Raw genomic sequence first — 15,041 nt, 5'->3', positions numbered from 1 at the left:
TCTACAATATGTTCAATATATGTTTGCTCTTATTTTGTTATAGAGTCGTTTACATTTATATGTTGTTATTGTATCGTGTATTTTTGAATATTTCTTGAATAGGTCTTTCAATTAAACGTACTCCGACCAAAAAGTAAAATGGCGTATTTATTTTCAGTTCTTCGTTAGTAACATAAATAATATACCTTTCTTTTATATCGAGCGCATAATTAGATAGGTTTAAGTATTATTAATTAAATAAAACAAAATTGCAATTATATGAAGTGAAGTTATACGAAAAACAGACACATACTACCCCGCATGGGCTGCGTGTACGTGAGCTCGGCAATTCGCGGAATTTCGAGAAATCGAAAAAGAAGAATAATGGACTCTTACCGGCTAAAACCCCACGGTGACTATCCTATGGCGCCTTGGCGGGACACCCGGGAATTTTAGTAATTTATCCCGATGGGAGAAAGGGACACGAGTGTTCCTGCCCTCCACTACGCCCTCGCTCAACCGCAAACATTTGATCACCCAACGCCCGCAGCCGCTGGGCCTCACCGTGGCCACTGGGCCCATCCGCAGTCATTGGTACAACCTCGATTATCAACTTATCCCAGTCCGTTCACACATTCATTCGTACCGATGTTTGGTCCGCGGGAGCTTTCGCTCCGACCTCTGGGATACCATGCGGCCATCAAGGCATCAACTCTCTCAGACTGGATGACTCCATTCCCGCAGCTTCCTCTACCCGCCACCAGGGGGCGCGCCATGTAGGGGTTCACCTCCCCTGCCACCTGGACAACCAAACAGGTGCATGGAGGGGTCCAACTCCCTTTTTTTTCTTTTTTTTTGCACGTAAAATCCCCCAAAAAAAACTCCTAAAACCCCACGGTGACCATCCTTAGGCGTCTGGCGAGGGACCGGGAACTCTAGTGAAACATCACGGAGTACCCCGCCGCTTTGTGACTTTTCAGGCCCCTCCCGGTGAGAGGCACACCACCCACCCGCATTCCTACTCAACCGCAAGCGCCTGGCCAACCCTATATCTCGTTTGTGGTAAAATATAAGATTAAAGCTACGCCCGTAATTGGATACCTAATATAGATATACACTTGAAAAACATAAATTCTATTATTTATTTACAAAATGCCCTAATTTTTTACATTCATTCCCCCTTTTTGAACGAAATACATAAATACATTCGGTTCTTTTTACATTTACTTATACCGATTAAAAAATATAATAATATTCAACTAAGAGTATTTCTCGCATAACGCCAAATACTTTTTGCGCGCATGTAGATTGCAATAACAAAAACTAATTAATAATAAATATGTTCATCGATCGAACTAATTATAGTATCGTAAATAGTATTGTTACTACTTACTCTTTTGTAATAATATATTAACAATATACAAATTCCATAGTCGGGTCGAAATAACGTAAGACTAGCCATCGTTCAGAAAACAAAATAACAACAGAACGAGGTTTCAAACAAATTTTCTGTCAAAATAATAATTATCTAAATTCTGCGAAGACAATCCTTCAAAGTCCCAGTAAATACAAGGTACTTTTTTATTACAGATAGATTCCAAGAATAATCGTATATAAAACTCTTTTATTTTGAATTAAAAAATGTTTCATTAATCGTAATTAATAACAACGAAAGAAACGATCTTTACTGCGAAATTCCTTTGCTGGATTCCGTTTCTTTGTTGTCTTCTTGTTTCTTTTCTTCCAGCACAGTATCATTCAAACACACGTTATTCAAACTGACAGCACTATTAGAAAACATTGCAGTAGCTAAATTTGGTTTTTTCGTGTCGGAACTAATTAAAGAATATTTTGAAGATGACGTAGTACCATCGGAATCTTTTGAATGCAACGAAATCAAATTGCATGCTTTGCCAAGGATCACCAAACTGTTTAGAATTCTTAAAGCTACTAAAATTAGATACGCCAATAATAATAGAATTATATTCGCCGGTTTCATAGACGGTGTGACGGTGGTACAAAGCACTTTTCCTATGGCTACGCCCAGGGGAAGAGGAATAAAACCCATTCTGCGGGCCACCAAATCCGAGGGATCGGAAAAAGCTGTTTCCTGACGCGTTTGAGCCATGTCGTAAGCCAGACTTACAGTGTAGTCTCTATAAACTGTTGAACTGAGTTCGTTGAAACGAGTTATAAATGCATGTTTCACCTGCAAAAGATAATATAGGATAATCAATACATTGTGAACAACTACTCAACTGTATATTAGGTTGGGGAAAAAGAAATCCATTATTTTGTCGGTAGATGTCTGGAGTGATCGATATCTCGTAAAGTATCGATCAAACAATTTTAGATTTATGCTCTTTGCAAGGTGACATTTCACACTAAAAAATTTCTTTTGTTGTTTTTTATTTGGTCTATTCAGTTGTGAGTTACAGGGTGTTAAAAATGGAAGTCAAGAAAAAGAAAATTCAAGGCGAAAATGCAAGCTAGGCGGCTGAAATTGTAAATAGTGTTTATGGTCCCTATACTGTAACGGCTAATTACGTGCAATTTTGGTTTCGTCGATTCCGTTCAGGTATTTTTGATGCTAAAGATGCACCTCGCACAGGCAGGTCCGTCGTCGAAAATGTCGATAAAATTACAGAAATAATCGAAGTTGATTGACATGTTAGTAGTTGTAGCATCGCCCAGGAGCTAAAGATCGACCATAAAACAGTTTTAAACCATTTGCACAAAGCTGGATTCAAAAAGAAGCTCAATGTTTGGGTGCTACACCAATTAACACCAAAAAACATGATGGATTGAATTTCCATCTGCGAAGCCTTAGTCAAACGAAATGAAATCGACCCATTTCTTAAACGGATGGTGACTGGGGATGAGAAATGGGTCACATACGACAATATTGTGCGAAAACGATCGTGGTCAAAGCGCGGTGAAGCAGCTCAAACGGTGGCCAAACCAGGACTAACGGCAAGGAAGGTTCTGCTATGCATTTGGTGGGACTGGAAAGGAATCATTTATTATGAGTTCCTTCCATATGGCCCAACACTAAATTCGAATCTCTACTGTCAACAACTGGACCGTTTGAAGCTAGCGATTGACCAGAAACGGCCAGAATTGGCCAACAGAAGAGGTGTTGTGTTCCAGCAGGACAACGCTAGGCCACACGCGTCTGTAGTGACTCGCCAGAAACTCCGGGAGCTTGGTTGAGAAGTTTTAATGCATCCACCATATAGTCCGGACCTGGCACCAAGTGATTACCATCTTTTTCTCGCATTGCAAAACTACCTGAGTGATAAGAAATTGGCATCAAGAGAATATTGTGAAAATCGGTTACTAGAGTTTTTCGCCAATAAGGACCAAGATTTCTATGAGAGAGGCATTATAAAGCTACCTTTAAAATGGCAATAAATTATAGAACAAAACGGCGCATATTTGACCCAAATCGGAAAATCCGAAACATGTTAAATAAAGTCTTGAAGTACACGCAAAAATAATGGATTTCTTTTTCCCCAACCTAATATATCATAAAAACTATTTGTTATGATTTCAGAATCATATTTATACATTTTAAGACTTTCCATTTAATTGCATTATGAACGATTTTCATCAATCTAGTTAATAACCTCAAAAATTTCAGAGAACACATTATAGGAAGTGTTCTCATTATAATTGCAATAATAATAATCATGAGAATGTTCACAACAGCAGTTTTCATTCTTTTCCAGGTAATCGCGGATAATCAATTTAAAACTCCGTCTTGTTTCTTAGGATTGCTACAATTAGTAAATATTACTCTGCAACTTTGACATGATTTACAGAGTGTCATGTTTTTTATGACCTCTCGATCGAATAGCGATGTTTTCGAGAATCTCTATTTCATTCTTCTAATGCACGGTGGCACTTATAACCGAAATCAAAAAACCAAAATTATTACTATCGTATTTGACGTAACAGGATTCCTTAATATTTTCAATATTCAAAATATTTCATCGGATTAGTTATGAATCATCTCGTACATGTTTTCAAAGGATTTCTTCGCTACAAGCGAGTACCGAATAAACAAATGTTGCCAACCGAATCAGAAAATTAAAATTCAATTTAAATTTGTTATTTAAATATAACAATTCAATATAAATTCTCAATCGAAAGTCCTAGCAATGAACGTTTTAAAAAATTTTATATTTTTCTTACATACCCAATCTACAAGAATTTCGGCCAAGAGTAACAAAATGCAATCTGGCAATAATACTGCAAGACGTTCCGCTTTCCATGCATATTCTTTCATTGTTTGAAGATTCACAGCCAGAAGAAGCATCATTAAATGAAAACGTTCCCTTACGTCTGCACACGACAGTTGAAACAGATTATTTTTGTCAAATTTCTTAAAAACGGATCCCTTCAATTCTACAAACTGAAACAATGTTTGTTTTAAAATTAAAATTATATACATATAATAGATAAATGAAAGATTTGTTTGGGTAATTCGTACAGAATGGAGGAGCCAGCCTAATTAAGACTTCTTTACTATGATCTGTGGTCTAATTTAGTTTAGTTTAGGAAGAACTTGAAGAGAAGAGGAAGCGTTCTTCATTAAAGCTAAATGGGTCATAGACTAGTTTTTCCCTAGAGGTAGGACAATTATTCCAATTGACACGTTAGGCCAGAAGATAAGTCAGAGTTTCCAATTGAGATACCGACAACAATTTTGTGTTAATTTGTGACTGACAGTCTTTTAGAACTAATCTTTCTTCTGACTGAATCGATTGTGATTGTTTATCTCAACTTTCTACAGAACAAGCTTCAAGAATAACTACTTGTTTTTGCGTTGAATATTTGCTTCACGCTAATATTAGTTAGTTAATCTAGACAAAAGTTGAATTTCGCAGTTTAAGTAATTGTTTTGAATATTGTTGTTATACTTGTTAATTGTCTTAAATATTTTCTAGTTATTATTGAAAATTGCTTACGTTGTTGGACATCATTATAGTAAGTAAAGCTTTGTTACTGCTGTTTATCGCGACGTTCAGAGTGGTTGCTTGAAAAAGTACCAATACACTGTGTAATACTTAAAATATAAACAAAGTATAGGAACTAGAACTCAAGAGTCTATAATATACATATACGTATATAATATACATTTTATAAAAAGGATACAAACATAGGCAATGGCAAACAACAAATGAGGCAGAGTGCCCAAATGTTGAGGCCCAGTTTGCGTCTTCGATCGAGGTTCTGTAGCAGTCCACAAGAGGGCATCTATCGTATCTTGGCCAAAAGCACTGAACAATCTGTCGCCAACTTCCAGCATATTATAAAATATGTACAGTTTTATCACTGATTGGCTCTTCACTAAATGGTACATCATGGAAGTGTCGACCTTCCACGTAGCTGCCCAACAGCTGATTACCAGAATTCCTTTCAAAAGGTCGCAAATCTCTGCTGGCCTCAAGTGCCTCTCTCCGTTTCTTAGACTCCCCCTCTTCTTTCTAGATAATAAATTAATTTTATACAGAATACATTGCAAGCAGTAACTTTTTTCGTAAAATACAGGTCCCTTGGTCGAATCATCGATTGTACAGGGCGTCCGTGGAAAATAAACTATTCCACTATTTAATGTTCTAAATCAGGCCTGTCGAAATTTGCGACTCGCGGACCGCACATAATTTATAAATTTCTCTTATCGAACTTTTTTGTAACTTCAGCCATTTATAAGATATTTACTTGAAGTTGCCTAATTTTATTTAAAAATTGATCAGAACGTTGACCTTGACAACATATTTTAAGGTCATTGAATCTGGATACACGAATCTCTTAATTGCAAAATAAAAATGGGAAATTCTAGAGGCCAAATTAAGACGAAAATCAAGAAGACTAATTTGTTGATGGAGGCTTCGTTAAAAAGTTATTAACGATTAAAGTTCCGCCCGTACTGAAATTTTTTCTCGAAAGTGCACAAGATTTCGGGGGTATGTCTATTCACCAAAAATGACTGTAAATGACCCCCGCAACCAAAAATAATTTTTTCAAAACGATTTGAAATTTTTTTTTTTCGTCGAAAAATTTCACACCTTCTCGAATTTTTTTCTGAAAAGTGGGTAGGATTTCGGGGGTAAGTCTATTCATCAAAAATGATTGTAATTGACCCCCGCAACCGAAAATAATATTTCCAGATCGATTTGAAATTTTTGAATTTAATTGTTAATAACTTTTTGGTATTCTTGATTTTCATCTTATCTTGGCGTCTAGAATCCCCCATTAAAATTTTTCCCAGGAGTGGCCAAACACCCTGTATAACTTCTATATTTTATTAAAAGATAAACTTACCCAAAACAGGACCGCAGATGTCTTGTAACAATTGTCCATAACGCCATAACGAATCTTAATGGTAAAAATGTATATACAAAGAGAAAGGAATCTGCACACTATAACAAACAAATTGTATTTTTGTTATACATTCGGTAACAACATTCTGTTTATAAAATTGATCTAGTATTCAATTAAAATCGTTATCTTAAGAAATATATATAGACAAACATCAAAACTTGTTAAAGAAATAAAAATCAAAATTAATATTATAATTCAAAGATATTTAAAAACTTTTTTAAAGATTATGTGGTAAATAAAAGAAATTGATCATCACAATGGAACTTAAGATGGTGTTCAGAAATAGGTGGCTTAATTTGAAGGCAGTCAGGAAATTTGGAAGATAAGAGAATTGATGTTATTTTTTTAAATATTTTCGGAATACAAGTAGTCAAAGATATGGTAAAGAACATGTATAGTACAAGTAGAATTGAAATCATAATTTAAGTAAATAATGGTGAAATATTATTTAAAACAATTATATGGAGAGACAACATGGAAAAAAACAATCAAAATTCGTATTAAAAAAATGCAAAATATTCAAAAAATGATCCTTTACTTGCAGGAAGCCATAGGTCATGAATTTTTCAACTTCTCTAGGGATTTTCATAAACGAATAAATTTTTTCCCTTCTTGCAGAGAATCTTTCCTCGTCATATTGTAACTGATATCCTCTTGTTAACTCTGTTTGTAAAAATCGTGCAAGAGATACACCTGAAACCACAATGAAAACGAATTGAATTATAATAATAGTATTTAAAAACGCTTATAACAATTTTAATGTAACTTAATTGGTCTATTTTATAAAATTACTTCAATTCAATTTTTAATAGAAATCTTTTCTTTACTTGACATTTAAGTTGTACTTCAATTTAAAATATTTTAAAATATTTTAAATTGAAAACTGTAATGTACAAATTGAGATTGTAGAATTGATCTAGCATAGTCACGAAATTTACTTTTGTTATGCCCTGTAGGTTTTACATTTTAATTTTCCATGCCAAGGGATTATGGCTTCATCCAAACAAAAAGTTTTGACGAGGACTATAAACAATTTTAAATTTTTCTATTAGATAACTATAAACAGTCATCCATTAACTGTTTGAGTGCCACGGAGCGATTTTGCGCTTCTCCTCTGTCTCTCGAACAGTGCCAGCGCTCTAGGCTGCGAAACCGTAGTGAAAATAGTAATAGTGAATATTTTAATAGTGAAAATTTTACTGTACATACCTTTTATATATGCAATAAAATATTTAAATTATATTCTTATATTATATGACGCAACCCAGACGCTGATAAATCTGTACTTACGCTCAGAAAGATGGCAGAACAACAATGAATTGAAACAATTACAGCTACTGTATAAATCTGAAAACAGCGCAATAGCGCTCCTTGGCATTCTTGGAGAGGGAATAAGACAAGCGCTATCGCGCCGCTTGGCACTTTTGGACGGGAAAACAGCAAAGACACGTGGCACTCAAACGGTTAATCCCTCAGGTACAATGCAACTTTTAATCTCAAGTGATACAATAAACTTTGTCATTTAAATTTCAAGGATTTTCAAAGAAATTATGCCACAGAAAAGATATTGGAAAAAGTAGGCAGATATAATATTTACTATACAGTTTCCAGGTGATAAAATTGAATTCTTAAATGAAAATACACAGATAGTTGAAGGCTTGAATTTTGTAAATTTTATTACTCTGATATCAATCTGACATTACTTACACAAATCGATTAACTCTACAAAAAGAAAACTAAAGAATTTGATAAAATAATATATTCTGTCTTAAGCTTCCTTTTAAAATTTAAATTTCTTTTTATCAATACGAAGTGTTGAGTATAATTATTAAGAACATCTATTTTATATATAAAAAGTATCGTAAATTTGCCCTAAATAAACATATTTTTTCTAAGTTTTTTTTAAAAAATGACATTCAAAAGAAATGTAGATTACAATATAATGTAATTAAGCTGCATAATTGAAATATAATATAACAAAATTAACAAAACACAGGTTGAATTTTGTAAATTTAGGGTTATGTCGGGTTATGTTTTCGTTAATTTTAAAACGATCATGTTTCCAGTAGACCAAATTTCATAAAAAAAAACAAAGAACCAGAAAATTTCGTAACGATGCAATTTTATTTGCCCCAAGTTGCTATGAGAAGTCACCAAAAAACAAATGAACAATTAAATTACCTTGCTTTCTCCTTTGTTGTTCTTCAATACTTAATTGATTTTGTACATCGTCAATTTTATTCGTATCAATATCCGATTGTTTAGTCGACTTGAATCGTATATATTTTTTCTCGCTGTAATTTTGATAACCTTCATCGATATTCATTGTTTTTATTCATTCCTTCTCGTCTCACCACATAACCTCAATTTATTGTTCTATGAACTCTAATTTTATCTTCCACGTTTAATATCGTAAAGACTATAATTATTATTATTTAAATTCACTTTTTCAATGGACACCTAAAATATTTTCATCGTTTAAAAGTTTTCTTTACGTTTCGTTCACTAGTAATTGTTATATAAACAATGACCTTAACATAGGAAAAACAAACCGATTGCTATTTTGTATGGTAAATGAACACCGGAGTTGGATTGGCAATTTCCCCCACCATATTTCCTTGTGGACTTCGTTTCTTTTTCAAATTCCTTTATAAAATATAAAAATATATTAATAGCTTGAATAGAAACAGACTAGAATGTAAGTGTTTATATTCGACTTAACTTTAAGTTTAAAGGTAAGTACAAATTAGATAGACTACATGTTAATATTTACATTCTTTACATTCGGTCTATTCAGTCTACACTCTCAATTATGCCAAATCTGGCTACAGTCTACACACTGTGTAATATACAGTATGCAGCATTGCAGCCTGTATAATACAGCCTTCAGGTTCCGTCGACCTGCAACGCCGCCTTACCGCAAGAAACGCAACGCCGCCACCGTGGCGACTCATCCCAATAGAGATGCCACCACTACGTGGAAATCCACCGCCAGATCGGCACGCCGCCTCCGAAGGAAAATCTAACCGAGTAAGTCTAGGGAAATCCTTTTCATCAATGCCGACGGAATCCCGACGTAGCAACACAGGTTTAATTTCTATTTCTGAGTTTACATTTCCTTGAATCTGTTGATTACTGCCTTGAATTTTAATTTACTGTGTTGTGGTCGCCGCCTGGCGCCGTGTAGCAGAAGCTCTGGGGGGCGCGAGGTTTAAATCAGATTACACGAATGTAATAGGAAAGGGAGACAAAGTGGAGTCCGCGCCAATTCTAAGGTTTAAAAGTGGTTAGAGATTCTTTTAATGACTTCACTTCGGGTCATAGATTAGCCAATAATTTATTGGAGACGGATGTTTGGATCGTCGCGAGCTCCCCTTTGATCCCTTCTCCTAAGTGTGTAATTCCTGGAACTTGGGCCGTGCGCTATCGATAGCCGGAAACGGGCTGCGTGGGAAAGCCGATAACGGCCACGTGCTGCAGAGAACCGTTCTCGAGGGATCGGGGGTGTGCCGAGGAACGCGCGTGCGAGAGTTTTGCGCCCGGCCCGAACAAAGGAAGGGACGATCTGGAGGGGCCTACGTGTGGGCTGGGCCTCGACCGAACGGCAAAGCGACACTTGAATCCGGAGATCCAAAGTGAACGGACGTAACTTTGAAACACGGAGCGAGATCTTACAAGTATTATTTGAAACGGCAAAGAGAAAGGCATTTTTGTATTAAGAGAGCGGGAGTGTACGACCGGGTTATAATAATTCCGGCGTATCTGGTAGTATTGTCTTACATTTCCTTTATTAAGTTTACAATTAAAGTTCTAATTACGTGTGTTAAAATCGTTGTATCAATTTATTATTCTCCTTACCTAGCGATCATTATTTGAAACTCCCGCGTCCAAGGAGCAGAGTGCCTTAGCACTCCACGGGCAGCGTTCCCCGCCGAATTCCCTACGAAGTTTCGGAAATACGCCGCCGGACGCGCAACAACTGCAAATCCGCGCAACATTATAATTATATATCTAGTAACTTTATTGTCTAGTAACAATACGATGATCAATAGGATTTATTTCTCCCATCTAGAACTTTAGGGAGTTGAAATTTTGTATAAACCATAAATGTAAAAATAAGTAAATGAAAAAAGACGTAAATGTAACAATACTAATTTAAAATTATTAAAAATTAATCAGTACTATATTCTCGGAAATTACTAAAATTTTTGAACATAACCTTGAAAAACATACTCAAATGTTATGTCATTAAACCGCTATAGAAATATTTGTCCAACGTATATAGTAATCAATTTCTTTTAAATTGTATATAGTTAATTGTTTATAATGTCAATGCTATTAAGATTATTAAGTTCACGAAATTTTTATTCTTTGAAAAATGTTATTCAAACATGCCCGAGACGGAACGAAAGTGTTTCGAGGATTCAACAAACTTCCATGGCGAAAACTGTATTAAGAACGAGTCTGGTAGGGGTTACTGTCGGCGTGATTGTCACGACAGGTTACACTTGGTATTCGTCTATGCAAGCTTCGAAAAATTTTCCTCTGAATGAAGTTAAATACGAAATTAAAACGTTGAAAGAAAAGCCAACAGTTCCTATTTCTCGAAAGGTTTGTCAAATTCAATCACTATTGTTTTATTTATAGGATGTCTTGTTTTCCATTCAGAAAAATAATACTGAAACATAAATACTTCGTTAAAAAATTATAACAAATATCTCCTGATTTGATACAGAGTAAACTATAGCCCTATGAACTTAATTCCAGTTTCATTTTCACTCACAGAACTTTCATTTTGTATCATGGTATTAAAAATTCCAAAAGTATTTTCTTTCTAATGCTAAAACCAATTTCAATTAGCGTCTTTTCTACAAAAAACATTCATATAGATTACTAATTGCATTACAATTTAATTTGATACTATGTTGTAAGCTTTTAATTTCAATTGACAACTTGTTTATACCTCGACAAATTAACAATCTTAAACAATATATTATCGATAGATTTTATTTATTTTCCTTTATCTTTACCTTTTTAATATACTTCAGCGATAGAAATATAAATGCTTGAAGTTCTAAAAGTTCTTTAAATATAAAGCATTGAACACTAATTTTTATTTCATTTATTTCAGATTATCTCACCAATAGATTCAACCGGATTAAAATTGACCCTCTTCCAATACCAAACATGTCCCTTCTGTTGTAAGGTAAAACAACAAATTTTAAAGTACATATCTTTTACAAACCGAATTTAGACTTTGTTTCTGTTAATATTATCAACTGTGAAGAAGCTGACAAGAGATATATTCTAGGTCAGAGTTTTCTTGGATTATTATGGTTTATCCTATGATGTTGTAGAAGTGGATCCAGTATTGCGCAAAGAAATATCATGGTCGTCTTACAGAAAGGTTCCAATATTATTAACAGAAGTGAAATCTGGCTATCAGCCGCTAAATGACAGCTCGATGATCATTTCATTGCTGGCATCATATTTCAAAGATAGATCGCAGGAAGTTAATGAACTGGTAGCATATTATCCCTTCATAGCGATGCATAATGAAAACGACAAATTGAAATACGAAATTATGAACAAGTACTTTCTAATGTACAATAATACTTTGTCTGAACATGAAGACTTGAACAATCAGATGTAAGTGGTTTGTAAACCAATTTATTAATCATATAGTATTCATGAGTCAGAGAGGTTTTCTGAGAATAGACAGTAACGAAAGATAAATTTATTCTTTCAGAAAAGAACGGGAATGGAGAAAATGGGCAGACGATGTTCTGGTACATACTTTATCACCGAATGTCTATAGATCTCTCAAAGAAGCTTATGAAACGTTCAACTGGTTCTCGAAAGTAAGTATTCGCTTGCTAAAGGCATAGCAACTGTTCATAGATTTTAAACAGTATCTTCATTGATCAGGTTGGTAAATGGGAAGAGTATTTTCCAACGTGGGAAAGACTGATAATGATAAATGTGGGCGCAACGGCAATGTGGATGATATCTAAGCGTCTGAAACGAAAGCATAATCTCAAGGATGATGTTCGACAGTCTTTTTACGATGAAATTAACAAATGGTTAGGTGCCATTAAGAAACGCGGTAGTACATTTATGGGAGGAGAGAAACCTGACTTGTCAGATCTTGCTGTTTATGGAATATTGAAGAGCATAGAAGGTTGCAATGCTTTCAAAGATGCTCTGACCAACACAAAACTGAAAACATGGTACAATGCAATGACAAAAGAGGTAGAGTCACACTCTGGAACCAAATACCTAGGAAATTAAACAATGTATATAAGCAGCTTTTTTGAGATCATTACTATTCGATTCAATCTTGAATTACTTTTGATTCTTTGAAGCTAAGTTCTAAGTGGAGTAATTATAAGTAATAATTTAAGGATAAGGAACTAGATATTGTATTTCATATTTTATTTATAAGACACAGTATTCTTGTGTATGAATCGCAAAAAAATAAAAGAAAAGTACGAAAGTATTAATATTTGTCTATTAAAATGAAAACTAATTGAATTGAAATAAATATATACATAGTTTTTGTTTCATATAGTCAGTACAGTTGTAACTAGCTGTTATCACAGACGAAATATGTATATGAGTAAATCTTACACCTTATGGACTTTTGTGGCTCAAAGTTACCATTCTGTTAAACGTTAAGGAAATTCGTCGTTACTAGTGTCACCGTCGATGCACTCAATTATGCCAAATCTGGCCACACTGGGCCACACTGATGCACATCAAATTTTATAGCTGACACATAAACAATAATTTCTCTAGATAGTCCTCTTAAACTTTCTATCATGTCGACTTCCCAATCATTTTTGACACATTACATTTTAAATACTTGATATTTGCCGTTAATGAATTTTTTTGCTCAAATTTGAAGTGTAACAGTATCAAAGACTTTGAACAAAATATGAGAAGAAATGTTGGTACCTCACGGTATGATTCTGCCAACGAAATTTACGGATTTTGTTGTGACATTAAAGACCACGGTTCGAGATTGGATACAAGAAAAGGAGATTTTGGTCCATTGTTTAGCCCGTCCGATGTAACCGGAGGAGGACCTGATATCAAATTTCGCATCCAAGATGCTGATAGTGTTTCACCTTCTTCTCAACGCAGCTTTCAAAAAAGTATTCATAGAAATGGCCAACGAAGCGGGCATCGAAGCGGGCAGCGAAGCGGTTATTTAAGCCGACATCGAGGCGGGTACGATAACCCACGGCGTAATGGAAGTCGAAAGAGAAATCGAAATAATCCGCGAGTTGGATGGGACGATCAACCACGAGGTGTACCTAGTCACCGAGGTATTCTTCGCCGCGATGTTTCAAGAACTGATAACGACGAACATGATAAATTTGATGAACCAATGATTTGTAAACGGTGCAGAGGACCTCTGAGATGGTATTTGGAAGATGAAATCGCAGTTGCTCGTGACAAAATGATGAGCAGCCGGCAGGAAACATATAATTTTGAAATGGAAAAGAATATTAAAATCGCTAAAAAGAAGGGTATACGATAAAATTTTGCATATACAAAGTAGTATATAGTCACACCTCGAATCTTACTACAGTAATAAACGTTTAAATTCCAATGAGTTCAGTGGTAGGGCTAGGTTATTATAATTTAGATTGTAATCTAATGCATTGAAGTAGAAAATAGTAGTTTGTGTATCTATAAGGCACAAAACTTCTATTAATTCCCCAATTTCTTTTGAAACTATTTTGACAGTAGATACTTCTTTTAAATTTTCGTTATTACAAAATACCTGTAAACATCAGAACTACATATACTATCAGTATACAGGGTCCTCGGCCACCGCTGAGAAGAATTTTAATGGAAAATTCTAGAGGCCAAAATAAGACGAAAATAAAGAATAGCAAATTGTTGATTGAGGCTTCGTTAAAAAGTTATTAAAGTTTAAAGTTCCGCCTGTAGAACGGCAACTTGAGAACAGCTGCGTACGCGCGATAGTGGCTCTCACTCAGAGAACTGTAAGGCTGTCGATACGTCGGTAAGTAGAGTCTCTTATGCTGACTGAGAACCACTATCACGCGCACGCAGCTGTACGCAGGTTGCCGTTCTACAGGCGGAACTTTAAACGTTAATAACTTTTTAACGAAGCCTCAATCAACAAATTGCTATTCTTGATTTTCGTCTTATTTTAGCCCTCAGAATCTCCCATTAAAATTTTAAGCATAAAACGACAGGTATTTAAATTCATGAATTGGTTAAATAATAAATTAGATGGACGAAGGTTTTAAGTAATGCGTAATTTGAAATAATTTAAAAATATTAAACAACCTATCATAGTATTAATCGTACACGGCAAATTGAAAAGCATATTTTTTAAAATAGAACGACGAAACCGACGTAAGAAGCAAGACAACGCAATAGGAAGCATATCTCCGAACGAAAGAAAAATATCAGAAAACGAACGAAAATCTTCGGTAAAAATTTCGTAATGTAACGAGATGTATTGAAATTTGAATAAAAATTTTTTTAATTGATAATAATTGTAGTGGTATTTTAGTATTGTGCTTATTATTATCGTTTCACGTCTGAAATGATAGATATTTACAGACTTGTATTAGAAAATATTACTTTATTATAGGTAATAGAAATGTTTACATAATTCAATATTTATT

General features: G+C 34.6%; 3 protein-coding genes across 6 annotated transcripts; 2 read left to right on the top strand and 1 right to left on the bottom strand.

Moving 5' to 3' along the window:
• Positions 1-1,139: 1,139 nt before the first annotated feature.
• LOC122397482 (protein TAPT1 homolog) lies at positions 1,140-9,194 on the bottom strand. 4 transcript variants are annotated; one of them, XM_043396644.1, is made up of 9 exons: positions 9,092-9,175; positions 8,922-9,015; positions 8,551-8,829; positions 6,908-7,062; positions 6,310-6,407; positions 5,140-5,471; positions 4,953-5,050; positions 4,181-4,396; positions 1,140-2,188 (listed from the first exon to the last, which is right to left on the bottom strand). In XM_043396644.1, exons 3-9 carry the CDS (start codon positions 8,693-8,695, stop codon positions 1,664-1,666), a joined length of 1,569 nt encoding a protein of 522 aa, XP_043252579.1. In that variant the 5' UTR covers positions 8,696-8,829; positions 8,922-9,015; positions 9,092-9,175; the 3' UTR covers positions 1,140-1,663. The 4 variants fall into 4 exon arrangements, with proteins under 4 accessions (XP_043252579.1, XP_043252576.1, XP_043252577.1 ...); XM_043396641.1 differs by having other exon boundaries at positions 8,551-9,015; positions 9,143-9,194; XM_043396642.1 differs by having other exon boundaries at positions 8,551-9,015.
• Positions 9,195-10,432: 1,238 nt separating this feature from the next.
• On the top strand, positions 10,433-12,836 carry LOC122397483 (prostaglandin E synthase 2). Its single transcript, XM_043396645.1, has 5 exons — positions 10,433-10,980; positions 11,501-11,575; positions 11,681-12,018; positions 12,119-12,230; positions 12,298-12,836. Exons 1-5 carry the CDS (start codon positions 10,696-10,698, stop codon positions 12,658-12,660), a joined length of 1,173 nt encoding a protein of 390 aa, XP_043252580.1. The 5' UTR covers positions 10,433-10,695; the 3' UTR covers positions 12,661-12,836.
• A 470-nt stretch (positions 12,837-13,306) lies between these two features.
• LOC122397426 lies at positions 13,307-13,915 on the top strand. The gene has a single exon (XM_043396579.1). It carries the CDS (start codon positions 13,307-13,309, stop codon positions 13,913-13,915), a length of 609 nt encoding a protein of 202 aa, XP_043252514.1.
• Positions 13,916-15,041: the final 1,126 nt, after the last annotated feature.

Source organism: Colletes gigas, unplaced genomic scaffold (genome assembly GCF_013123115.1).
Source record: "Colletes gigas isolate AHSC1104 unplaced genomic scaffold, ASM1312311v1 Colletes_gigas_Sc00009, whole genome shotgun sequence".
Classification (NCBI taxonomy): domain Eukaryota; kingdom Metazoa; phylum Arthropoda; class Insecta; order Hymenoptera; family Colletidae; genus Colletes; species Colletes gigas.
Note: the sequence above shows the minus strand (reverse complement) of the source record. Positions and strands in the feature narration are given on the sequence as shown.

Bases quoted from the DNA above. Each gene is read 5' to 3' on its own strand.
- LOC122397482 (XM_043396641.1), bottom strand. From the start codon at position 8,695: ATGAATATCGATGAAGGTTATCAAAATTACAGCGAGAAAAAATATATA. The intron at 7,063-8,550 runs GTAATTTAATTG...TTGTGGTTTCAG, and splicing joins ACAACAAAGGAGAAAGCAAG to GTGTATCTCTTGCACGATTT. The intron at 6,408-6,907 runs GTAAAGGATCAT...TGTTTGTTATAG, and splicing joins TGACCTATGGCTTCCTGCAA to TGTGCAGATTCCTTTCTCTT.
- LOC122397483 (XM_043396645.1), top strand. From the start codon at position 10,696: ATGTCAATGCTATTAAGATTATTAAGTTCACGAAATTTTTATTCTTTG. The intron at 11,576-11,680 runs GTAAAACAACAA...GATATATTCTAG, and splicing joins CATGTCCCTTCTGTTGTAAG to GTCAGAGTTTTCTTGGATTA. The intron at 12,019-12,118 runs GTAAGTGGTTTG...TTATTCTTTCAG, and splicing joins GAAGACTTGAACAATCAGAT to AAAAGAACGGGAATGGAGAA.
- LOC122397426 (XM_043396579.1), top strand. From the start codon at position 13,307: ATGAGAAGAAATGTTGGTACCTCACGGTATGATTCTGCCAACGAAATT.